The sequence below is a fragment of the Nyctereutes procyonoides genome, unplaced genomic scaffold, assembly GCF_905146905.1.
Source record: "Nyctereutes procyonoides isolate TBG_1078 unplaced genomic scaffold, NYPRO_anot_genome, whole genome shotgun sequence".
In the NCBI taxonomy this organism is placed as follows: domain Eukaryota; kingdom Metazoa; phylum Chordata; class Mammalia; order Carnivora; family Canidae; genus Nyctereutes; species Nyctereutes procyonoides.
Genome location: NW_026575146.1, coordinates 34081526 through 34108959, shown reverse-complemented (window position 1 = coordinate 34108959; position 27434 = coordinate 34081526). Strand labels below are relative to the sequence as shown.

The 27434-nt window shown below is 42.5% G+C and overlaps 1 protein-coding gene across 1 annotated transcript in view; it reads right to left on the bottom strand.

The window, feature by feature from the left end:
* Nucleotides 1-27434, bottom strand: part of LAMA2 (laminin subunit alpha 2) — a 586660-nt gene that overhangs the window by 223653 nt on the left and 335573 nt on the right. Inside the window, exons 17-20 of the mRNA XM_055309905.1 lie at nucleotides 22859-22972; nucleotides 18087-18214; nucleotides 9145-9231; nucleotides 1840-2051 (exon numbers count right to left, since the gene is read on the bottom strand). Coding sequence (XP_055165880.1) covers nucleotides 1840-2051; nucleotides 9145-9231; nucleotides 18087-18214; nucleotides 22859-22972 — 541 coding nt within the window. The remainder of the gene's footprint in view (nucleotides 1-1839; nucleotides 2052-9144; nucleotides 9232-18086; nucleotides 18215-22858; nucleotides 22973-27434) is intronic.

The following is a 27434-nucleotide window of genomic DNA, read 5'->3' as shown; positions in this document are numbered from 1 at the left end:
ATGCCCATCAACTGATGAACAAAGAAGATGTGGTACATATACAAGGGAACATTATGCAGATATAAAAAAATTAAAACTTGCTCTTTGCAATGACACAGATGGAGCTAAAGTGTTTTATGCAAAGTGAAATAAGTCAAAGACAAATACTATATGATTTCACTCACTTGTGGAATTTAAGAAACAAAATAGAAAGACATGCAAACCATAAAACAGACTTTTATCCATAGAGAACGAACTGAGGGCTGCTGGAGGGGAGGTGAGCTGGGGGGATGGGTTGAAGGCCCGATGAAGATTAATAGGAGGGCACTTGTTGTAACGGGCACTGGGTGTTACATGTAAGTGATGGATCACTAAATTCTACTCCTGTAGGTGACATTATACTAGACGTTAACTGACTGGAGTTAAAATAAAAACTTGGAAAAATAGCAAAAGCAATATAATTACGTCTGAGTCTGTTGAAAATTTTGCTTTAAAAAAACACCAGTTGGGATGCCTGGGTGGCTCAGTGGTTGAGCATCTGCCTTCGGGTCAGGTTGTGACCCTGGGGTCCTGGTATCGAGTCCCGCATCGGGCTCCCTACATGGAGCCTGCTTCTCCCTCTCCCTGTGTCTCTGCTCTCTCTGTGTGTCTCATGAATAAATACATTAAAAATCATTAAAAAAATAAAATAAATCTAAAAATACCACTTTCCAGGTGGTATTAATAAGTGCTTTTTGTTCTAGAGAATGATTTGTGGGTTTTTGTTTGTTTTGTTTTGTTTTTTTTTTTCACATCTTAGTAAAAGGTCAAAGATTTATTCGATCTGAAGAGAAACCAGAGTATGAGAGTGATTGGTTTTTAATTTAACAAACTGTCATTTTTAAATGACAAAAATCTGGCACTCATCTTCCAAGCCCATGAGAAGAAAGACACAGTTGCTATTGAAAGGGGGTGTCCTACATGGTGTTTGGTGTTTACAGCAGAGACAGTGACAAGACACTACACGTCCAGCAGTTTCTGTTAATTTTGCAGGCCCTAGGTCCCAAGTCAATGACTCGAAGCATCCCTTCTTACTTAATGAAGTCGACAGAAGTGAACTGTGGGCATCATAACTTGTCCTACCTTGAGATTACGGCAGCAGGTGAAGTTGAGGATGGCATGTACCATACTCGGGGGCTTGGGCTCACATGCCCCTGGACTCCGCACAGTAAGATTCCTCCTGCCTGGTATGTTACTGCTAATATAAAGCATCAGCAAATTCGATGCAACCCCGAGTAACGCAGCTAAGGAGGCGGAGGCGACCCAAGAAGTGCACTGATGAGCCGGGGTGATGCCCCACGATAGCTAACTCTGTGCAAGGAAACACAGTTGCACCATTGCGTGAACAGTCCTAAGGTGAAGAAGGCCAATCGTTCAACAATTACGAATGACAGTGTGTAAAACACGGGCAGAACTTTACACCTACTACGAGATGCAGGAATATAAAGTTCTCATAGGAAAGCGTAACAGATGGACACCTAGAGGTCGGTGCCAAAGAGGTCACACAGGTGGATCAGTTCATTTTAAGAAAGTGATCACCACTGAGGCAAGCACTAGGATGAACCCGGCTCACCTCATCTCTAAGCGCTTCTCGCCTACCGGGGGCACGTTTATTTTCAAAACGCGTGCATTGTTTAAGAAGCAACATCCCTTGGGCCGTGCGGCAACTTGCACGGGCTTTAGTCTATTAGTGCAACGAGACACTTCAGGGCAAGCCCGGCGCACACCGTGCCCTGCGCTCCAGGCCGCACTCCGCAGCTCGGCAGCTGCTCCGAGGTGCGAGGCGTCACCTGGCAGGGGCGTCGGGGGCTCAGGACTTACGCTGACAGTTCTTCGCATCAATTGCGTCTCCGAAATAGCCGTCAGCGCACAGCTCACAGTGCCGGCCGGCGGTCCCCGGCTTGCATATCCGACAGGAGCCAGACAGGCTGTCACAGCTGCCAGGGATGGAGAAGTCAAGGTTGTCATTGCACTGGCACGGCTGACACGATCCTCCAGGAACGGAAGGCTGTCCAAAATAGCCTTCTGCACACCTAGGGGGGAGAATGTCATCAGTGAGCATCTGGGAGCAATTCATGACACCCGTCGGGGCACCGTTTGTATGGTTTTCACGCTACCCTCTCCCAGGGTGATGTACGTTCCTTCCGAGCGCTCCTTTTCTCCAATGCAAGGTGATTAAAAAATGTTTTTCTAGAACTGCGGTGTAGATACAAGATGAAATCCTGCCAGCCCGACTAGTAATTAGATTTCAGCCAGGAAAAGAAAAAAAAAAAAGAAAAATCTTGTCACTGGCACCGAAGATGAGTCCAAAGCATAATAAGAAATCTGCTGCTGGCACTCTAGAGGCACGTGGGTCCGTGCTGGGAGGCCTTTGTAGTGCAACACATCACACGCATCTACTCCAATTGGTTGTTTTCTGTACAAATATGGAAGGTTCACATTTTTTGTTGTTGTTGTAACAAAAGCTTGTTATGAGGAAACAGACTCGCAAGGAAATTCAGCAGTGAGGATTCGGAATTTATTAAACGGAAAATTGTGACTCCAAAGATTCTCATTATCATTCAGGTGGGGGCCGTGGGTATCTCCGCATTCATAATGGGTTTGTATATATTTGCATTTCCAGACAGAGGCAGATCCTCATCGAAGAGCCTTTACCAAGGAGCAGGTACGCCTGCCTCTTAGGGGAACACGCTGGAAGGTGAGGCTTAATTGTGCCCACAACTCACATCAGCGAACTCTAGGTATCTCTCTCTCCTTTTTTTTTTTTAAAGGACGCACTACTAGTTTACATATTATTGGAAGAATGAGTTTGTTTATTTATGAGGCACAGCAGAGAAGATTTCTTAAATTATGGTATCAAATTTCCCTTTATCCATATGTTGTTTCAAAATGCTACTTAATGTCACAGATGCACAGACACAGGATTTTAAGAGGCAGCTATTTATACTCCGCTCCGACTTCTCTTCCAGTTCCATTTGTTCATGCTTCGTGTGAAGCCGCACTTGCCAAAGGAGAAACGAAACAGCATCTCGTACAGTCGTACAGTCAGGCTAGTCTGTCATCTGTGCCATCTTAAGCGAAATAAAAAGTCTTTTGCAGCAAAGATCAGAATCGGCGGGGAACAAAAGCAAGGAGGAGACTATCATCGCAACAGTACGCTACGTGTGTGCTCATCTGCTCACGGGCCCGTGTCACCGTGGACGGAGATGCTCTTTGCCCTTCCAAACAGAGAGGATTCGCGTCCACGGCAGCATGTGAGGATGCTTTAATGGCACCACAATCAGGGGGCAGAGTCATTAATTACTCTAACTTTTCTTGAACGTTCGTAAGTGCCATAATACTCAGTTTTTAAAGTGAATTAACCTTTTATCATAATTTTAAAAAATGAGGTGACTAGTTTTAGTCATGCACTCACAAGATATGAAGGTCATAGCATGCATATCGTTGGAGGGAAACCATCACCCACAAATAGAGCCGCTTATTGATGATCTACCATAAAATAGGAACTAACATTTTGGTGCGTAAGGTTTGCCCATCACCCCCTTCCGAGGTGGTGTTCCATAAAGATAACAGGAAGACTTTTTTGAATTTTAACCCAATTCTCCTTGCCTTACTTGACATTCAGAGCTTATGATCACATCTGCACACACTCGCATCTCATTTTGTTTACCATTAAGACAGTGACTTTGCTCCACTGGAATAACGATATACAATGATCATTATCACAGCCAACGAAAACCCATTATTTCCAGCTCGCTTTCCTCAAAATGACTTAGTGCCCTCAGGAGAGATGGCATTATATAACAAGATCAGGGAAATTTTCTTAACACAGATACCCAATTAATAAGGCCAATAGTCTTCCGCAATGAAAAGGAACCCTCAGCTCATGAGTGAATTATTACAGTTAAGTACAATAACCAAAGAGGCATCTTTTATTTTGTTGTGGTGGTGGAACGTGTAAGAAAGTATCCTGAGCATACGTGATAGGAGTGTGCATTCAGGCGGCGTGGCTGGTGTGTGTGTGCGGGGCTGTACACAGAGGCGTGTTTCACACACAGAAATGCGTCAGTACAGGTCTGACAGTAGCCCTGGGGTCAGTGAACATAGCACCGCCAATCACATGACTGTTGCTGATGATTGTAGTGTCTCAGAGTCCACTCAAGCTGCATTCACTCGTGAACCGCGGGCCTCCCGCACGCTCAGCTGTACAACGGGCTGGAATCCGAGATCTCAGCCTCTGCCGTTTGCACACACAGGAGGGTGAGCACACTCGCAGCCCCATTTGTTGGCTTCCTTGCGACAGACGGACATCGTGACAAGGTCACTGCTCCCTCCACGCTTGCTCTGTTGTTGCTATTTCTCATGCACAAGTGCAATATTTTATTTAGCAAGAGGTCACTGAACGTGGATGAGATCCTAGACACCGCATGCCATCAGGTGACAGGTTCTTTCTACTGACGACTTAGGGACAATGAAAGAGAGAGAGAGAGAGAGAGAGAGAGAGAGAGAGAGAGAGGAGGGCGGGAAGGGGAGCGAAGCTGAAGACCAAGGGCAGGAGCAGCTCAGAGCCATGGCCACCCTTTCCCTCACTGTTGTGCGGGTGGTCGGCGACTCTTGGCTAAAACGGGGGTGAGACTCCCATGATCTGCAGCCCAACCCAGGCTGCCACCTCCGTCCACCTGCTTGGCGAGCCACCCCCCCCCACTGCCCTTGACCACCCCGTGGGTGCCATGGTCCCGCTGGGAAGGATTCGGGCTCCGTGTCCTGGGGGGGGGCACAGAGCAGGGGGGAGGTGGGGGGGAAGTGGGAGGGCAGGTGGGGGGGCACACAGCAGGCGGGGGATGGGGGCAGGTGGGGGGGCACAGAGCAGGGAGGAGGTGGGGGGCAGTAGGAGGGCAGGTGGGAGCACAGAGCATGCAGGGAGTGGCGGAGGTCAGGGGGGGTGGGGGGCAGGTGGGGGCACAGAGCAGTCGGGGGGGCAGGGAGCGGGGGAGGGCACAGAGCGGGGGGCAGTGGGAGGGCAGGTGCGGGGGCACAGAGCATGTGGGGGGCAGTGGGGGAAGGCCAGGGGGCAGGTGGGGGGCACAGAGCATGCGGGAGGAGGCGGGGGTCAGTGGGGATGGGGGAGCAGCGGGGGCGGGGGGGCAGGTGGGGGCACAGAGCAGGAGGGAGGTGGGGGGAAGGGGGGGCACAGAGCAGGTGGGGAGGCGGGGAGGGTGACGGGGGAAGGTGGGGGGGCAGGTGGGGGGCACAGAGCAGGCGGGGGAGGCGGGGGCGGGGGTCAGCCTCCCCCCAGGATCCCGGGGTCCTCAAGCGGAGACTCTCTAAATAGGGTGTTGGAACTGAAACCTAAAAAGCCAAGGGAAACGCCTCAGCCCTAGAACCTGAATCCTACGGATAAACGTGCAGGTGGATCTTCCACGTTCTGAGTCTTGGGTTCCAGTCGCAGCGGGCGGAGCGGCCTGAGGCTCGCCCCCACCTGGGGAGGCCCAGCCGCGGGCCCTGCGTTCCTGCCACCCTCCTGACCCTGCAGGGTCAATTTGCCCAGGCTTCAAAAAAAAAGGTTCCTTTCTTTATTTTGGGGGGCACGGAGGAGCGGGGGGGGGGGCGCAGATGGCCTGCAGAGCCCCACCCCCGGCCCGGGGCCCCAGGGCCGCCTCGCTGCCCAGTGTCCGTCCAGGTGCCGTGCACCTGCCACACCTGCCGGGGCCCCAGGCTTGTGGTGAGTGCTGCCCGTGACCTGGGGCGGGTGTCGCTCGGCCAGCCCACCTCCCATGTTCTCTCAGATTCCTCTGGAAGCTGGAGGCTCACCCCTTTCCGCCCTCCAAGATACTTTGCGTCAAGGTCTTCCTCCTTGACGAGGACAGAGGCCCAGAGTCTCAGCAAGGTGTCACCATGAGTAGTTCATTCCCTCGCTCTCTGGCTCTTGTTTTTCTTTTCTTTAAAACATTCCCCAGAGGAAAGCAGGGATACCTGAAAGTACAGGTGCTCTGGCCTCAAGCAGGAGCTGCTGAGAAGGGGAGCTAGGGCGCTGCGTGTTACAGAGGGTCTTTGTTTTAAATGAATAAACAAGAGAGCAGAAGCAGACCTATAAATGCAGAGAACACACTGATGGTTGCCACGGGGTGGGGGATGCTGCTAGGCAATGGGGGTGAAGGGGGGTAGAGGTAGATGAACGAGTAGTCCTGGGGAAGAAGGGCACAGAAGGGGGCACAGTCAGTGGTGCTGCGGAGGCAGAGACGGGGACAGGTGGGACCTAGGTCTGTGGTGAGCACAGCAGGACCTGCAGACTTCCAGCCAGCCAGCCACACACACACACACACACACACACACACACACACACACTCCTCACTCATTCCAGCATTCAGATCTCTTGGTACTAAGTAAGCCTCTTAGAAACTCTGGTTCAAGCTTGGGAGATGGGAGGAGACGAAAAAAAAAAAAAAAACAGATTTTTAAAATCAAGATACAACTGACATGTACCATGGAGGGAATTTAAAGCGTACTTGACTGAGATTATGCTTCCCAGCTCCCACAGCTCCCACTACGGGGCCCGGGTCTCAAAATAGAAGTTAAATCGAGATAAAGAATATACAGTTCCAATTCCTGTCCACCAGAGCTGTCATCTGAGATGCATTCTTGCTAAAATATCTACTGATCTATCTACCTGTCTACTTGTCTATCTATCATCCACCTACCTACCTATCTACCTACCTGTCTATCATCTATCTACTTATCTACCTATCATATATCTATCATCTATCTGTCTACCTACCTGTCTATCTTCTGTCAGTCTATCAATCATCTACCTATCTATATCTGTCTATCTATCTATCTATCTATCTATCTATCTATCTATCTATCATCTATCTAATCTATCTACCTACCTACCTATCTATCATCTACTACCTACCTAACTATCTACCTATCTATCTATCATCTATCTAATCTATCTACCTACCTACCTATCTCCCTACCTACCTATCATCTATCTACCTACCTACCTACCTACCTGTCTATTATCTATCTATCTATCTATCTATCTATCTATCTATCTATCTATCGAAAAGCAGGGCTCCACGGTCACCCAAGATTGGGAAGTGCTGAGTTACAGTACAACGCCTAGAGTTGCCCACTGTGCACCTGGAACCACATACCTGCATGTCAGCTACACATCAAGAACAGAAAAGAAAATGCCGAGTTAAACAAACGCAACAGGTCTCTTCTGTCCAGGACATGTCAGAACTAACAAGCTACTAGACGCTTCTTAGGTGTATGCGGTCATGGAACTCGATCTCAAAAATGTGAGGTTTGGGAGGAGCGCTGCTCTGGTTTTCCAGCACCGGTTTAAGTCGATGGTGTGCACACACTGATTACACCGATCTCCTGCAGAACAGTCTTGATTACAAGATTGTCAGCACAGCCAGGATCTTCCTGCGATGCCCTTAGTCTCCCCAGCCACCCCCCCAAAGCCTGCACCTCCCCTGAAATGCTTCCCCTAATGTTCTGGGATCCATCTAACAAGATGCTTTTGAAATCATGTAAATCCAGACGAATGATAAACCCTAAATACTCCTAGAAATCGCGAATCCAAGTTCTGGCTAGCAAAACACGACATTCCGTCCTCTGCAGAATAATAGTCGAAGATGACTTTTGACCGAAAAGCTGCAATCGGAGGGAAGATAGGCCATTGGACCAAGCTGCATTGGTCCACCTCTATTTTCTTTTTAAGCAGATTAATAAAGATTTTAAACCAAAAATGGTGCTTACTGTCAGGTAATTTTCCTCCCTCAGTCATTCTGAGGGTCCACATTAGAGCTGTCTCCGGGACACACGGAGCCACTGTCACCTGCTTAGAGTTGCGACCTGTTGAATGGGAGGACGGTGCATCGAGCCCTGCACCTGGCCTGGGTGGTGGCTGAACGGACGCTGGTTAAATCAAATGTGGGATTTTAAACAGTAGATGGTTGGACGAGCGTTGTGTGCCGTGTGTAGAGACACAGAGCGTGAGGCAAGTTACGTGAGGACCTCAGAGTGCAGCTCAGCTGCATGAGTGGGACTCAGTGGTCGCGAGGCGGAGCGACTGGCACGTCCGTCGCCTGTGGATTTCTCCTGATGTAAGCGGGCCCGGGGGGCGACCTGGCTGGTGATCATGGTGCGGGGCAGACACGTGCCCTCCTTTTTTTTGGTTATTAACCCAAAGGCCACCAGTTTCTTCTGAGTTGCCAGGAATCCAGCCTTTTGTCAGTTCTCCCCCTGTCGCTCATCCACAGGTGTCGCCGTGCTCGCAGGTGGCCCTCGCTGCTGCGGGCACCGTCCTCGGCTGTAGCAGCCCGCGACCTTGCCTCCCGGTGCCTGGCCCCTGCATCCTCCCCCAGCGTGCCCTGGCTGACAGCAGGGACGAGGGGACACGGGGGGGGGCGGGGAAGGCCTTCGGGGTGGAGAGCGGGTCCCTGCCTCTGTCCCCCCAGGCCCGGGTGGCGGCCGCGCTTGTCAGTGATCCTCGGGGAGCTCTGGGCCATTTTTATCCTGAGACGGAAACACAGAAGGACCTTTGCTTCGCAGACATTTCAGGAGACAAATAATCCCAACGATTTCGTAAAATAGTACCTCTGGTTCCGCCGCAAAGCAGCCGCGTACAATCAGTGGGAATTCAAATGCTGGCCCAGGAGTAATTAGAAGAGGACAGAAATCACAGTAATAAATCACATTTCATTTCTATTTTCGGGTGTATTTAAGGTAAATCATGGACCACTCCCCGAACTATGAACTACACGCTGGAATCACGTTTTTAGGAACAAAAAACTAATTAGGAAAAGCAAATGGTGCCCACGTAGGCAGTAAGATAAATCTTAAAGTGCATGACTTTCCACCTGAGCAACACCTTCTAGAAAGATTGTAGGTTAATGCTTAACCTTTAAGACTAAAACATTAATCAAACCCTCTCTGAGTGAATGGAGATTTATGGGGCAATTTCAAGAGAATAAATAAACTATGAAAATAAAATGCATTTGTTTGACACATCCCGGGAGGACCTTTGGGCTCACTGAGTGTGGCAGCGGCTCGGAGATGTACGGGGGACCAAGGCCCGTAGCTCGGGGCGCCCGGGCGCGTGGCTGTGCTTACCTGTCGCAGCGGGGTCCCGTGTAGCCGGCGGGGCACGCGTCACACATCAGCCCGAGGCCTCGCTCTAAGTGGCACGTGGGGCTAAAGCTGCACGTGGGGCCACAGCAGGGACAAGAGGAGAAGCACATGACAAGGTCAGTAGCGGCTCGTTCTCGTGTGTCCCCGGGGCGGCAGCAGGTACAGGCGGGCAGAGGCGGGGGCAAGGGACACGGCGGCTGCTGCGGTGTGAGCATGGCTGCGGCCTGGTTCCCCGACTCATGCCTGTTCGGGGCCCGAGCCCGTCTCGCTGGGTGGCCCCGCACTGCTGCTTCCCAGGGGCTCCCCGGGCCTGGCCACGCTGGGCATCATGCTTCCCTGCCAGCCGAGTCCTTCTGAACCGTCTGAGATTCTGGAAGACTTGGTATGTGATCGTGGGGGGGGGGGGTGCTGGGGGGATGCTGGGGGGGATACTCTGTGTACTGGGACCGGGTGCAGGGGGTGTGCACGCGTGTGCCACATTGTCCTGCCATGTAGGCGGCTGGCCCCCCGAGAGGCGTTCAGGAGACACACAACCCGCACGTGCTGCTCAAACATACAATAAACCAAACCACCCCACAGCCCTCGCGATTGCACCCCTGGCGGCCGCCGCGGCCTCAGCTCTTTCTGTGCGGACGTTGGGTCAGAACCGAGCGCCAGGCTGGGGTCCCGCAGGGTCATCAGAGACTTCCAGGTGGGCTTCCGCAGGTGCACCCCATGGGACACCCCGCGTGCTGGACCCCAACCCCGACACAGTCACCCCGAGGGCCGGCGGCCCCTCCGAGTTCTGGGAGCTCCGCTGCTCTAGCATCTTATGATAAAACGCCCCCAAGGAACCTCTGTCTCATTCTCTCTGCTCCCTAACTGGATTTCTCCTGGGACAGGCCAACTGAGCAGAGGCCTGCTCACGGCCCAGGGCCAGGCCCCCGGGCCTGATCTGCTTCTGCTCCCGCCCCTGCGCCGTGCTGGAAGGCTCCCGTGCCGCGGGCGGCTGACGGTTCGCCTCCTGCCACTGCCCTTTGGCTGACCTCCGAGCCGCCCTGTAGACACGGAATGATGGTTTTTATTTTTTTTAAATTTTTAAAAATTTTTTTAATATATAGCAGCAAGCAATTAGAACCAAGTATTTCTATCATTTAAAACATCTCAACTAGGGCAGCCTGGGTGGTTCAGCGGTTTAGCGCCTGCCTTCAGCCCAGGGCGTGATCCTGGGGTCCCCGGATCGAGTCCCACGTCAGGCTCCCTGCATGGGGCCTGCTTCTCCCTCTGCCTGGGTCTCTGCCTCTCTCTCATTCTGTGTCTCTCATGAATAAATAAATAAAATCTTTAAAAAAATAAAAAAACGAAAACAACTCAGTGGAAGGTCAAAATGAATCTGTTGAAGTCTGGCTTGGGGTACGTTGAGTCACAACTATTACCCAGATAAGCGATCCAGGTTAAGGGGTTGTGGGGGCTGCATGGGCAGCGGAACCAAGCCACAGCCAGCCTGTGCTCTGTGACAAGAACCATTCATGAGACAGCAGCCTGGTGCCGGCTCCCAAAAAGACCTCGCCAAAAATAAATAAATAAAAATAAAATAAATTAATAATTCTTTTGAAATTTTAAAAATCAAAAAATAAGACCTCACCATGAGCGATTTTCTTGGGTGGCAAACGACCGCGTTGGAGAAAACAAGGCATGTGTAAAAATAGAAAGAAACTGAATTTTTCTTTTCCCTTACTCACCTCGCGATTTGCTATTGTTTTCAAACATAAGAGGGAGGACTGGATTTTGACATCTGCAGAATACACGGATGTCTTACTTTAAAATTGGCATTCTATAACTGTCTCATCATTTTGGGGCAAAATGACTCTAACTAGAAGCCCTGGGTCTCCCACTCATGTGAGACTACAGCGATGGAAAGAAGACTATACCAATTATTTTTTAAAATCCTAAACCAGTTTACCGTAAGTCATGTCAAAGGTGCTTAACAGGGTTTTTGACACTTAAAAACTGTAAAACAAAAAAACAAAACAAAACAAAAAAACTGTAAAACAAATTCTTAAATGTACTCATGTGTCAGTTAAAACCAACAGAAGTAAAGTAAAATGCACCCATGGACAAAAATCAATACTTTTCCCGGAAAAAAAAAATTAAAGAACAACAAGAGACTCAACTTGACTAGATCTTTACATTTTCAGAGGGCCTTTACAAATAATTTTATCATTTTTTCACAATATCTTACAAGCTGGTTGGGGTAGGCATCGTTTGTCTTGCCCAAGGTCATAGCTAATATCCGGGAGACTATAGAGCATGGAATCGAGGACTTAACATTTCTAATTCGATGTTTTCTTTTCCATGTAACCAGCATTCATTGTACTGGTAAGAATTAAATAAGTTTAAATTTTTGGTTATATATATGTAGATATATAACCAAGTATATGTATATTGATATATATCTATATATAATTGAACAATAATTCAATGTGTGTGTATATATATATATATATATAAACTTTTGGATACACACACTTGACATTATGCATCTAAATGAAACATCCTCATAAATTATATCTGTAGCTGTGATTCAATATTCTTTAAACAATAAAAACTGAGGGTTTGCTCGCTTCCGGCTATGATTATAGTTACTGCCGCGGAGAAGAGGGCTTTCAACAAAAAAAATAAAATGAGAACAGGAAATAAATACGTGCCACCGAAAACGTCTACAGAATTTATTTTGGCAAACGCAGCAGAATGTGCAGCTCACTATTCTATGCAGAGAAAGGGGACTGCCAGATGATCGCTGGCGTCCAGCGAGTCCCAGATCACGCCGGGAAACCCCGGCTGCCCAACTCTCCTGCAGCAGGAGATGCGCTCTGCGTCCTGACTCATCCCCTTCACGTCACAGAAGGTGCAGAGGATCGGGGGGCGGGGGGCCATGAGAAGCGACTGGGGACTGCCTCGTAAGGATGCGCACATGGAAATGCCCTTCTTGATGGCTGAGCCCAGACTCGGGTCTTTACCGTGATCCGTCCCTAAGCGTGTAACATCTGCGTGGCCTCTCGGGGCTGTGATGTGCTATGAAAGGCCCAGCATCATAACATCAGGGCGCGTCCTAGGCCTGCGTACACAACTGGGGAGCAGAACCCCTGTGAGCTAACTACAACCTGGAACATTCGGGGGGAGGGGGGGAGAGGCACCAGAGGGACCAGATGCTACAGGGTCTGCGAGGGAGCCCCAGGGAGGGCGGTGAGAAGGCCCAGTGGCAACTGCCCAGGGAGCAGAGGACCCGGAGGGGAGGGAGAAAAACCAAGGGGAAACTCAGTTACTTGGTGGCTGTGGTTTGGGCTGCGTGAAGCTGTGAAGTGTCACTGTAGGGTTTTCTCCTTACAGGTCAATGACCTCTGCCCGTAACCTCAGGAGAACCTTCAAGCAAACCCATATTTCCTTAATTACCTTCGGCTGATATAAAATCTGATGTAATGTCCGTCACTGGATTTTGTAATTAGAACCGGGCTGTTTTCTGTGTCTTTGCATGCTCTTTTTCCTCTAAATCTGAGTTCCTCATTGAGTGAGATGAGAGAATGTGTGCTGATAAAGCATGAAAGCAAGCACCACGCATGGTGCCACGATAAATTCTAGCTACCATTTAATAATGCTTCAGATTTTTTTTCCAAAATATGTTGATCTCTTTCGACTTTAAGGTATTTAATTACTTGTTACTTAGACCTGTACTTTGTCATTGTGCTCTAATCCCGTACATTAGCATCAGCAGAACTGTTGCCAAGCCCTGGGGTCATTGCTTATAACGAACATTTACAGTTTGTCTATTACAAAGCTTTGTTAATTTTCTTTCTTTCTTTTTTTTTTCTTTTTGTTTCCTTGCTTCTCTTCAATGGTTCTGCAATTGTTTCTATTTCCATAGCCCCCTTGGAAGAAGCACAGGGAGGTGAATCAGAATATATGGATTCTAATATTGGTTCTGCCACAAGCAAGCTGTAATGGTCATGATCAAGGCATCTGATTTCTCTGGAGTTTAGTTTTCCCTTCTAATAAGAGGTTCTGGTGAAATACATCGTCATCGCTCACGTAGACATAAAACAATGTGTACAAAAGTGTTCTGAAACATCTAACACGCTCCAAGGTTTTTAAAGAATGTTGCTAGATATTTTCTTAAATTTACCTTCTGTCTGGGAATAGTTCTACTTCTCTATTAAAACTACTAATCATATCAGCAATAATTCAATGTAGCCCCTCTGAGTGAGGCCAAAAGTCAGCTCTAGGAGTGTTACATTCTTTCAAAAATTTAAATTCTAAAAATAAGATAAAATAAAAATAAAAATAAAAAATTCTAGCAGGCCTGATGCACACAAAGAAGTAGTATTCAAAATGATATTAGTGAATAGGACTTTATTGAGGGCCTACCCTCTGTCCAGTCTTGGACCAAGAATATCTTGAATTTTATTATACAAATGATTTCAATAATACTACCCTTTTTTAAAAAAAACTACCCTTTCAAACACGTTCTAAGTGTTCAAGGGTGAATATTCACATGTCTCTTGCATATTATATTTAATTTATAAGCTATGTGATGCCAGAAATTAATGAATATAAAACATTCAAAATATTTACATATTTATTTGCTTCTCTAGAGATAAATTTCACTACCTAGTTACAATCTATAGCTAGAATATATACATCATCACGATGAGAGGGCTAAGCAAACAGTGGACACTGTGAATAGTTGATGAAATTGATATATATGTATAATTTAAATATTATATGCTTGTCTGTATTCATATATCATAATAATTATACCAATCTATCTTTATCTCCCTGCATATTTGATTTATTTAGCAATATTATCTAAGAAATTTGGAGCCAAAATGCTTATGATCTAGAAGATTTATGATCAGGGATTAAACAGATAAATCACCAAAGCAGAACTATCACTAAGCTTTATACTTCTAGATGAAGGTTGCAGCAACCTTTAGCTGATTTTTTTTTTTTCCTGGATAACCTGTGAAAATTCGAATCCCATATTCTGGATTATTTGTAAATATTCAATTTATTCCTCAGAGTTTTCAACTCAGTTTATAATGGTAATGACTTCTTGAAATTTTTATTTAAATGGAGAGTTTAAAAAAAATAAAAATAAATGGGGAGTTTCCCTGAACTGTCCCACTATTTAGTGATTTAAATATAAAATATTTCAGGTCATTTTATTACAGTGGATTTTTCTAATCACAATCGCACAACTAAACAATGTTAGTGCTCCATGTTGTTTTAAATTTAAAAGTATTTATAATTTAAAAAACAAAACTAGTATTTTTAAACCAACTGGATTATCATTGCCTCCTCTTTCTACTTAGAAAAATGCTATATTTGAACCTGGAATTAAATTTAGTTTAATTTAAGTAGTAGGAAAACAGCTGATCTTTGGGGAAGGGGAGCTACTGTACACTTTGCACACACACACATAGCCACACCATATATATGTATTATATTATACATATATAATATATATATTATATATATATTATTTGCTTTACAGGGAATTTTTCAGGGTTTACAAGAGAATATGTGATTGGTAGCAAGAGACACAGAATATTTATGAAGAAACTGCATTTTCTTTTTTCTTTACATTTAGACTTCTTTATAGGTTAAATATATAGTCTTGAGATGGCACATTCCTACAACTGAAGAAGAGGTCTTGAGACCTAAACTTGCATATGCAGTTTTTTGGATATTGTAATTAAAAAAAAGTATTATGATAAAAAAAAAACAGGCTGCTACTCTAATCTCAGTTCTACTTCTAAAGATAAAATTATTATTTAATCATTCAATAATTATTTAATGTAAGTGAAACATCTCAAAAATTAAAGGATCTTTAAGTGCTTGGTGTCACTGATGCTATAGAGTCATCTTAATTTACTTTTTTAAAATCAAGATCTACATAATTATACAAACTGGAATACATATACTTAAGGGAATGCCATCCTTGGAACTGGGACCCAGTCCCTTTGTCACTGATAGATGGTGATGCTCACGTTCTCTTTTCTTTCTGGAACACAATTAGAACTTATTATTAAAATTAAAGTAGAAGCACAGTAAACAGAGAAGGATGGGCCATGAATGATTGTAATTACCCAAGCAGAGTTCTCTCTCTAATGGCCTCTCTGCATTTCTAGTAATGTTGGTCAGACTTGAGGATAGATCCCTAAGATCTACATATCCAATTAATCATATAATTCTCAGATGTATTTGGCTAAAATTCACATTATACAATCAATGGCAGCTGTGCTGGATTGATAGCTCTGCTAGTGCCTAGGATATTTTGCCTAAGAAGGAGCGCAACAGAAATGAGTGGCCAGATGGAACCCTTCTGTTTTCCTCAGTGGAAAACACTGGGTTTTGAGTATATTGGATGGTCCTGGAGAATTTCATTCAGCCCTAGTGAATGAGCAGGTTCTCCATTGCGTTGGTCTAACCCTTCACAAGTACACGGGTGAGCAAGGGTCCTATCATATTATGGCCAACATATGGCTGACTAACCATAGATTATGAAGGAATTCAACTTGCTCTCCTATATTTAATATTTTCCAGTAGATTTCCCTTTTGCCTTCTTTCTCGTCTCTGACACCCTTGGTTGCCAAAGGATCTTCAGCTTTGCATCCAACCAACCTCATCCCCTAAACTCTGGAAATGTTTTGATCACTAACATATGTTAACCCAATTTCCCATTTAGTTGCTTTTAGCATCCCTTAAAACTCAGTGTGCTTTTAAAAAAAAGTCCTCAATGTAGATTGCAGAAGACTGGAAAGTACATTGATTTGAAACTTAAGATTCCCACCCTGATACTTTAATGACTCTGAGCAAGTTAATTAATAATAATCATGTCCAATCATTTTTTTAAAGTGCTTGGTATACTTTATTTTACATAATCCTTACAACGACCCTATAAAAAGGTCTTATTATCACAACTAATGATGAAAGAACTGAGACACAGAGAGTTTAAGTCAGTTTGTCAGAGTTACACAGCTAGAAAGTATAGAAGAACTCAACATTTAAATCAAGGATTTCTAGCTCTAGAATTGGTTCCATAATGCTATTTTCCCACTGGAGCCTTTTATCTTATTCTATGAAATGGGGTAATGATATCCACCTTATTAGACTGTATAGTGTCATACCTAGAATATAGTAGTCTGTTTTAATCAAATATTAGTTCTCTTTCTCCCCACACCCCCAACCCAATAACTAAGGTGTAAAATTCCTAAGGAGGAGTTTTGTGGGTGAGGAAGATAAAGATTTCATGTGGGCTGAAAAGCAGAAACCATAATTTCCATGAGGACTTTTAAACTTAGTGACAATTATTCTCTAAATCTTTAGGTTAGAGTATTCATTGACTCTCACAAAAGACCATTTTCCATCATGGTGTCTTGGGGTAGACCTCACTCAGAACATGACCAATTTGAGAACACCTTTATATTAAAAGACTGTAGCTGATAGATTAAATTTTAAAAATCACTAAAAATGTAAGCTCTTCAAGCATTATCACAGCATTTAGAAAAAGCTGGAAGGTGCCTAATATAATACAGATATTATTAAGCACTGAGTTTGCTGATTTTTTTAAAAGATTTTTAAGATTTGCTTATTTGAATGGGAGAGAGAGAGGGAGAGGGCAGGCATGCATGACTGGGAGGTGGGCCAGAGGGAGAGAGTGAAGCAGACACCCCATGGAGCAGGGAGCCTGAGGGGATCATGACCTCAGCGGAAGGCAGAGGAAGCACTAAAAACTTACCTTTAGAGAGTCTCCAAAAAGATCTCTTTTATTTAAATTACCATTATTTACAATTTTGTACTAATACAAAAAGGCTGGTTTTTGTTCAACATAGTATGCCCCATTAAAATAAGAACTCTTTATGATGCAGGGTTTTTGCTTAGGTATTGGCCTCTGCACTCGGAGGGAATGTGAATTAGAGCAGCTGGAAGGGAGTATTCCCTTAAAAGGTAAGGGGAAGAGGTCAACAAAATATATCTCTTAAAAGTCTTCTCGAAGACTCCAAGGTTATTGTTCTATGAATAATTGGAATTTTTTTAAAATAAAGAATAAAAACAAGATAACTAAATTGTCTAAAGTTTCATTAAATGTTTTCAAAATTTAGTTTATGCAAAATAAGTGCTTATATCACCCATATTCAATATTCATATAATTTAAATATAATTCTTATCAGTATAACTGCTTTAGGATATATATATATATATATATATATATATATATATATATAATATATATGCATGACATCATATGATAATGTGATAAACCATATGATAACCAAGGGATAGGATGGGTACCTAAAGGTCAGCTAGATTGGTCTCATACTTTAATTTCTCTAGGAGTTTGTGACTTGCCCAAGGTTCATAAATAAAGTGTGAGACTGGGACCCAAATGAGCAGTATTCGTATTAGTGATCTTTTTAAAAAATTATTTTTTATTTTAAGTAAACTCTACACCCAATGTAGGGCTCTAACTCACACGCCCAAAATCAAGAGTCACATGCTCTACCACTGAGTCAGCCTAGTGTGCCTGTGTCAGTGGTCTTTTTATTACTATACAAGGATACGTGTGTATGTGTGCACATGTGGGGACTTACATACATCTCTATAAAATATGTCTGCCCTTTATAGCTGCTTTAGAAATTCTATTTGAGTTCTGTTGCTTAGATATTAAATCACCAACTAGAACTAAAATATTAAAAATTCTGCAGAATAAATAGCCATAATTTTAAATATTTTATATTTAGAAAAACTCATATTACCTTCCAGAGAAATTCATGCATATATTTATTATTTATTTATGTGTGACAAGAGAAAGAAGCATTCTGTATCAAAAATGCGCTTGCAGAGTGGGATGCCCAAGTCATTACAGAGGCAAGTTTGTTACTCACTTATTGGATGGGATACTGAGTGGACAGGCACAGGGCAGACAGTCTTCAGAGGTTCCTTTACTAGGGTCACCATAGAAACCAGGAAGACATTGATTGCAGTGTGGGCCACCTGTGTGATCCTTGCAGTTCTGAGGAAGAAATGCACATCAGAGTTTATTATTTTGGTCTCAAGCATCAACATTTACCAAAAACAGGTCTACAGGGTTATGAGTCTCTTCCCTGTTAGAAAGAATAATTTTCCCATTAAATTGTCAATTTTACAGCTGGGAAATAGCACTGAAAATTAATCTAATACGTAGCTTATAAACTACATGCCAGTTTCAGCATATGCATGCTTAAAAAGAAACAATTGAAATTCATTATAATTTTTTCCTTTCTTTCTTTTCTTCAAAGATTTTATTCATTCGACACAGAGAGATAGAAAAAGAGAGCGGGCGCACAAGCAGGGGGAGCAGGAGAGGGAGAAGCAGGCTCCCTGCTGAGCAGGGAGCCGGACTGGGACTCAGTCCCAGGACCCCAGGATCATGACCCCAGCCAAAGGCAGATGGCTCAACCACCAAGCCACCTGGGCATCCTTATAATTTTTTTCATTATACAAATCTTATTTCCTTTTTCTGTTAGTTTTCCATTTTTTTTCAGTAAGGAAATACATCTAATTGTGCATGTGTGTACATGTGCATAGTCACAGAGTCCTAATAATGCATTTAGTGGAAATTGTAGCTTATTCTAGGTAAAAGTCAATTGTTCAGTTTAAAACTGCAGATTTAATGAGAACAGTAGCTACTCATACAAATCCTCTGGGACAGTGATGCTCTTACCTCAGAGATTAATTTGGACCTCAATGGGCTCTGATGATTTGGACAATGCACTAGTGTATTATATCTGTGAGGGGCCTGCATGGCTCATAATTACACAGTGAGAATATGGAAAAATTTCTAAACATATACCAATATGTAATGAAACCACAAGGCCCATAACAATTTTTCTCCAATACTTTTTTTTTACAATGAAACTGCATTTTTTTGCAGTTTCTTTTCAAAAATAAAAAAATCAAAATAAAATAATTTATATCTAGATTTCTTCGTATTAGTTATAGTATACTTATCAACTCAGGCTGTGTTCACAAGAGACTGGTAGAAAGGTGAACACTCCAGTTAACCAAACACTGGAGTTCTCTATAAAGCTTTCAATAGCACAATTTGATAAATTTTAATATTTTGGCATCATATAGACCTAACTTCTGTCTCCAATAGTACAATAAAATGGATCTAATTCCTTTTAAGAATCACCCAATATGGATTCATTCTCACTGAAATACATTTTTATTTTTATAACCATAGAAAAATATAATATTTTTCTCATGTTCTAAAGTGTTCATCAGAATTTAGGGGTACAGAATTTTTATTTTTACGATAAGTAATTAAATATGCAAAAGAAGCAGCTAAAACATAAATTCATTATAAGGATAAAGTAAATGTTTAATAATCTGGATGACCACGAGGGTGGCCAGCCTAATTCAATGAAAGGTCTGAAATATTATTGTATCAGTATATTTTTAAAGAAGCTAATTTCAATTACATTTAGTAAATGGATTTAATTAAAAACACACAAATAAATACATGTGTTTTTTTTAAACAAAGCTTGTTAAATTCCTTGGGGAAAGGAACAGTTCTTTTATTGAGTAGAAGATACTAAATTAAAATCCAATCATTTAACGCTCTGAATCTCTCACATTCTATAAAATGAGAGAGTTAAAGCCTATGATTTATGAAATTTTCAAGCTCTGAAATCCCATGACAGTTTCATCAACTACAAGTGAATAGGTATTTCTTTAGTATCTGGTGATACTTGAAAATAGGTTTTTCTTTAAGGTACTTTACATTCTCTCTCAAATGCATTTAGCAAGCCTTTTTCAAAGAAAGCACAGAGGCTAACTTCACTATCAACAGTTGTCTATATAACAGCATATTAAGATGGAGTCATAGATCAACGTGAAAAAGGCTTTCCTCTTTGATTTCATCTTCATATTAATTCCTTTCAGTCTTCAAGCTTAACTAAGGTGGGCTATTACTAAAAAATAGTGTATTTTCTGCAATATTCTTTGCATACTGACATGATCAAATTGTATCTTTCAAAGACTTAGGGGTTTAAAAAATAAGATCATAAAATTGATGGTCTTAATCATGTTGCAAGTGGTATCTCTAAAATTCCACTGAAAATCTTGCATAAACCAGACACCCTACTTTTCTTTAACTACTGATCTAAAAGAAAAAGAACATGTAGAAGTCGCTTATATTTACTGATGTCACATCTCATTTAGTGGAAATCATAAAATTAATCTTAACATTTGAGTGTTTTTGCAACTGTGCCTAAAACAGCACTAGGCAACAATACAGTGGAAATCAGAACTAAAAAGATGAGAAGTGTACTCTGATGGGCTGGTTATTTTCACAGGTGTCCTGCCATAAAGATGTTCATTCAAAGCACATGTGACAATTACAACAGGAAAGGACAAGTAAGCAATCTCCCCATGTGGCTCTGAATGTTTCCTGGGTCACTTCAAGTGTACTTTGAGTTAAAATGACCTGTTCTCTATAGGTCCACACTGTAACAGAGGTCTGGTAGTTTGAACTGATATCAAAAATATATTTCAGTCAATTTCTGATCATATTTATTTATTTATTTATTTTCTGATCATATTTCAAACCAAGCTGATTAAAAAGCAGTTTATCTGTGAATTTCATAAATTCTCTGTTTAATGGTAGTGGAAAAAACAACATACTTTTAAAAAGGAGATAAAATGCAGGTCAAGCAAACCCTAAAACTGTCTTTAATGTGCAACATTCAAATATTTTTCCCTGTGGATCATATCAGAACCAATATGCTCAAAATGGGATATTAGCACTTAGTTATCAATATCATTTCAGATTAAAGGCATTGGAAAGTCTCCAGAAAATATCTTACACGATCACATATTAACCAGCTATAATGGAAAACCCAGAAAACACCAGATTCTACTTCTATTGACAAGATTTCTATTGTTGCCCTAAGATTCCCACTGTTATTTGAAGGTGGCCTCCTATTTTTTTGTCCATGAAACAGAGTCAGTAAACAAGGTTCCATCAGTAGAAAATCTCAAATAATTGTTGCTCCCTCCCTTCTTCCTCCCCAAATTATGCTGAATGAAACTATTTTATTCAAAAAACACGCTTCAATTCTTAGAAATACCACATAACCAAATGGACCAACAGCATGATTTGATTTAATCCTAATCAATCCATCATGAAATATGACTATTGGAAACATTAGAAGTCTGGTATTGTTATCTATTTATTTTGTCTTTTTTTTAGGTTTAAATGAAGCACATCCATATCAGCTTTGGGTTGATAGTTCCCCTAGCAGGTTAGCAACATATTTAAAGGTAACTCAATATTTTTCCCAGGGTACATTTTAAAAGACTTATGGTATAATTAAAATGAAAATCGCTGTGTCTTTCTATTCATAAAAATGCCATTTGAAAAATCTACTGATTCACAAATTAAGGCTATCATGCTTTATAGTGCAAAGCAACTAAACAAAAGCTTGTAGAGAGAAAACAGAAAGAGCATCAATAAACCTAAATGCCCAACTGCATTGAAACAAGAGCCCTGAATTTTCATTTTGGGTTTTTCCCAGAAGCTTTTAAGTGGACAAAAAAAGTGTGTGTGGGGGGGGGATCGCGCAAGAGGAAGAGAGAGAACATTTAGAAACAGAGATAACAGAGTCTGCCTTAAATTCTACAGGGAAATGAAAATATGATAGACTCCTAAACTGGCACTGTTTCAGATTGTGTTTCTGGAAAACTAATGAAATGAGAAGTGTTGTTTCAAGCTTCTTGCCACGTCAGACAATACGAAACCAACACGCTCTTGAGGTTCATCAGAACGGTCTATGAAGGGACGTCAGGGTGGCTCAGTGGTTGAGCGTCTGCCTTTGGCTCAGGGAGTGATCCTGGAGTCTTGGGATCGAGTCCCACATCGGTCTCCTGCAGGGAGCCTACTTCTCCCTCTGCCTGTGTCTCTGCCTCTCCCTCTCTCCATGTCTTTCATGAATGAATAAATAAAATCTTAAAAAAAAAAGAATGGTCTATGCAGCATATATCCTCCAATCCGGAGGCTTCTTAGCAGGATGCAAAGTGCTGGCCTTTGCAGATCTTAGGCCAAACTTACCTGTAGAAGGGATAAGCAGCTCTGGGGAATATGTATTGCACATACGTATTATTTTTAAATCTACATATGATATTTTGTTTTTACTTAAACGTTGAAATTTTAAAATAAAAAAATACGCAGCATGCCCTCATTTTTTTTCACTGTGAGAAAAAAACTGAATTATGTTTATTATAAAGATTATATTTTATGCTTTTCGCATTACAGGAATACAAATCATGTCCTGTTATAGAAATGTAATCTTTTTCTGGTAGATTTATGGGAAGGATTGAGGCCATCTATATTCACAGTAGATATGTATCCCAGTCATTAGTTCTATTTTACTACTATGCTATATCTAATTCTAATTCAATTCTTGGGGTACTATGGGTAAACATGTCCTAATACTTGTTAGGAAGACCACATACGAAGGAGCGTTCTCAGCTTCCAACTCAGTTCAATATAAAGCTCCCCGTCAAATCATTTCTTAACTCCAGTGTTTGTCCCAAAGGTAGTAACCGAATAGCAGGGCCAGCCGAGCTGATTTCAGCCTGCTCCATCAGCTTCCGCAGAGGAGAAGGCACTTACCAGGCATTCTCCGGTGAGGTCATCGCAAGATTCCGCATGACCGAAGCACTGACAGGGTTCACAGATGCCGCCAAAGACGGTGCCGTTAACTCGCCTGTGCCGAGGCCAACAAGACTGAAAAAGATGAGGTTTCAAGTCTCAGGCATTTTTTTTTTTTGAGTAATTTTTTTTTTTTCAGATAAAGGAAAATGTTTAGGTAGCAAACTCAGCACACACGCTCATCAGGGTCGCCATTATGGAAACATGGCCACAGAGTTTTCCTCCTGACATTTGGGACTTGGTACTGACCTTAGCGTTACTGGCAGGTATGAGATTAGAGGAAGCATTAGCTTGCTGTCTCTTCTGAAATGGTAAAATAAAGAAGAGATATAAAGAATTGAAATGTGACAGTCTCAAAGTACAAAGCGCAGACAGGAAAACAGAAGGAAAAGTACTGGAACAAGGCAGCAGACATAGAAGGACTTTCCGAGAACCTCAGCCTAGGAGGTCGCCTACTGGCATCCCAAGCAATGTCAATGTTCTGGAACAGGTTCCCTTACCCTTAACTCCGTCACTTTGCAATCATTTGGAAGAAAGGCGGTGCCTCACTCTTACACGTGGTCACAGACATAGCCGACTTTTACACGTAAAGAACTCACGTCTTTCATTCTCAGTTGCCCACCGCCTATCAAGGTGTCTCCAATTTGCACAAAACAATTCATGATTTATTCACCCTATATTCCCTTGATATTGTATTGCATTATTCTGCTGGAACCTCTACTTATATTCACCCTTCCTTGGTAAGGTGCGGGACACTTTATTATACAAAAATGGAATTCTGATTAAAAAAATGTTCGGGTCTTAGAATAACGCTGTGTTGGTGCCAGCTCTGGGTCCACTGGCCCCCTTAAGGACGTTTCCCTTCTGCGGCACTGACTACACCCTGTATGGGACACGAAATAAGGGGGGCTGCCCTGTAGGAGCTTGTGTTCCCTCTCAAGTTAGGACAGCCTCTTGTGGATCATTTATTATATTTCTGGATGGTTAACCATATCATGAAAAGGCCCTTTTTTTTTCTCTCTCTCTCCAGTTCAAAATGGAAACGACGGAAACCACTGAAGTAATAAAGTATATAGAATTGTGTTGTGTACTGTTGGAAACATTCTTTCTGCCACAGGGTATGAAGACTCTTAGATGTGAACATCAATAACAAACATATAAAAAGGGTCTGCTGATACTTCACATGTGAAAGGAAAGCAAAAATGACTTTCCTCTTCATTTGGGCAGCACAAAAAAGTTGTTGACTTTTTATCCCTTTCTTATAATTTCTCCTCATTGAATTTTTTGCCACCCCAGATTGGTCATGGAAGAAATTCCCTTCTATGATATGTATTCCTAAAAATTGGTGAAGCAGCAGACCCAGAAGAGGGCAGAAATGAAATGTGTTGATAACAGGGAGAGGGCTGATTTACTGTTTTCAGGTCAAATATTCATAGAATTTTCCTGAGTAAACTTTTCTTTATACTCTGCAAATGCGCTACTCATACCACATCTTCATCAAGTCCAAAAGCATCTGCAATATCTCCACTTGCCAAACTCCCTGGAATAGTGGGGTGGGCGCGTGGAATCCTTCCTCCTCTCAGGGAGCATCACCACACTCCTAATCTGCACTCCACTATCTGTTGTCCTTCCACTACTCTCTCTGGCCTGCATCAGTAATAGCTCTCTTTTCTACTAGATCACTACTATCAGCTCAAAAATATGATCTAGAAACCTGACCAAAGATTAACAAAAGTGACAAAATTACTTCCTTAATATCTCATAATTTTCCAGTTACCTACCTGTTTTTCTTTCCAGTACTAAAAAAAGTCTTTTCTTCCTCATTTCCCTCTCATGCTTCATTCCACCCTACTCTGTCTTGTGCTGTCACCACTCAAAACTGACCTTGGCTATGTCACCACACTCCAGGTAGCCAAAGCCAGTAGATAATTCCATGACTGCACCTTACCTGACCTCTCATCAACACATGGCTTAGTTGACTCCTCTCTCCCTCAAATTTCCTCTTCTTCAATTTCCATGACATCACAGTCCCCACACTTCTGCCCTAGGTCTTTGCTTTCTCCCCTGCTTTGACCCAGCTTCTTATTGTCAGGAGCTCCTAGGAGCTTGATCATTTTTCTCTTTCTCATCACACTGTCTCCTAGGCAATTTTATTCAGCCCCATAGTCGATGATGCCTTCCAAATATATGTCACTAGACCACACAAGTATTCTAAGTTCAAGACCTGCATATTCTGATTGTACATTGACACTTATAATTTACACTTTCCAAACCCAGTATTTCTAAAATGTAATATTGATTCCATCCTCTCCCCACAGCCATTCCTCCCCAGTCTTCCCTAGCTCAATAAGTGACATCACATCCAATTACTCAAGCTGGTAATCTATGACTCATTCTTAAACTTCTTAGTTCTTTAAACTCTCCCCTGGTAAGTAATCTATCAATAAATCCTATTGGTTCTACTACCAAAATACATAGAGAGTAAAGTCGGATCTTTCTACATCCCCTGCCATTAGCCTAAAACAAACCACAACAGCGTATCCTACCACTACCATAGCAGCATGCTCTACTGCAGTAGCCCATTAACTAGTCTTCCTCTCATTCTTGCCTTCCTATATTATATTCTTCAGACTGTAGCCATAAAGACATTTTCCAATAATAAAACTCAGGTCATGGCACTACCCACCTTCAAGTATTCTCACGATTATCCATTGTACTTTGAATAAAATCCCAAATTATTATAATGTAGGCAAAGCTGTGAATGGCCCGGCTCTTCTAATCACGTCTCATGCCACCCTCTCTGTTGCTTGCTAAGCTCTAGACATCCTTGCCCTCTTTCAGGTCCTTGCAGACTCCAGCTCCTTTCTACTCCTTCCTCATCCACTTCCAGCTTCTTTTATGTAGCTGACTCTTCCCATTCTTCAACACTCAGATTACATGTTATCACTTCAGAAAGCATCTCCAGACAACCTTTCATAAAGTAGCCCCTCTTATCTACTCTTCCAACACACATTCTTAGTAGCTCTATCAAGATACCTTGTTAATCTTCTTCACGGCATTTATTACATTTATTTAAATTTGCTCTTTGGCATATTGTCTAGCCCACCACCAGATGTAATATCCTTGAGGGCAGGGACCATCTGTATTGTTCATTACCTTATCACCCATGTCAAGGGTCTCGATTGTGTCAATATACAGGATTATCTGTATCTATTAGCTAAAAACAAGTGTATGAACACTTCCAGAAGATAATGTTATTCTCATCATATAGAAAAGAAAACTAAGGGATCCCTGGGTGGCGCAGCGGTTTGGCGCCTGCCTTTGGCCCAGGGGCGTGATCCTGGAGACCCGGGATCGAATCCCACATCGGGCTCCCAGTGCATGGGGCCTGCTTCTCCCTCTGCCTGTGTCTCTGCCTCTCTCTCTCTCTCTCTCTCTCTCTCTGACTATCATAAATAAATAAATTAAAAAAAAAAGAAAAGAAAACTAAGATTTGAATTAAGATACTTCTTTTTTCAGGACTCCACTCTGCTTTCACTTACTCACCTGACTCACCTGTGAAGTAAAATGAATTATAATGGTACTAGGAAAGTAAGAAAATATTTGAGAGATAAGAAGTTGAGTAGAAATGAGAAAAAAAGATTTCAAATCAACATTATGGGCTAAATAAAGTAAAAAAGAATGATATTATAATGAGTGGTTTTACCTGTTTTTTGGCAACTGAGAATTAACATTCTGGTCTTTGTAGTTTACTTAGCTTTAAAGTGGTTTGTGGATATTGGTGATAGCAAAGCTAGAAGGACTGGCCATATGAACTCAGTAAAAAACAAATGAAATCAGGAAAGGATAGGGATGCATAATAACAAGTCTAAAGAGACGACATTTTGACAAGGAAAAGCAGGAATTGTTAGTTGGAAAAAATGAAGAAATCACAGAGAAGTCCTGGAATTCCAGAATTCTTTGTCTCTTATTCAACTAAATTCTTTTATGGGCTTCAGGACACCTTTATTTATCAAATAATTATTGTGTGAGAGTCACAGGAAGCTTTTATTTTCCCTCCTGTTTCTTTGTTTTGACTCTCCCATGCTCTTCTCTTCCTACCTAATTGTCACCATGGTTTAGCATCCAGTTTGGGGTTTCTCCACTCCAGGATACTTCCAGTGATACTGGGCTCTACCGGAACTGCTCACCTCTTTGAATGATCATTGCACTTATGCTCTGTACCACTTACCAGTTCCTTAATTATACAGTGCTGTGATCCATTTTTTCATAGATATTTATTTGTTCTGTCTCCCTAAACAGACTGTTAGCTCTTTAAGGATAGGGATTATGATGAAATCTTCTAGATAATCCCCTCAGCAGCTAGTGCAGAATTTACCAAAGATTCACAATAAATATTTTTGAAGAAAGGAAAGAAGAAACAAAAAATGTAGCCAACTGAACAATTCTAATATTCAATTTCATATCAATAGGCATTTGGAACTCATAAAGATTAAGAGAGTACAGGGAATAACGAATGGGGGGATAAGTATTAAAG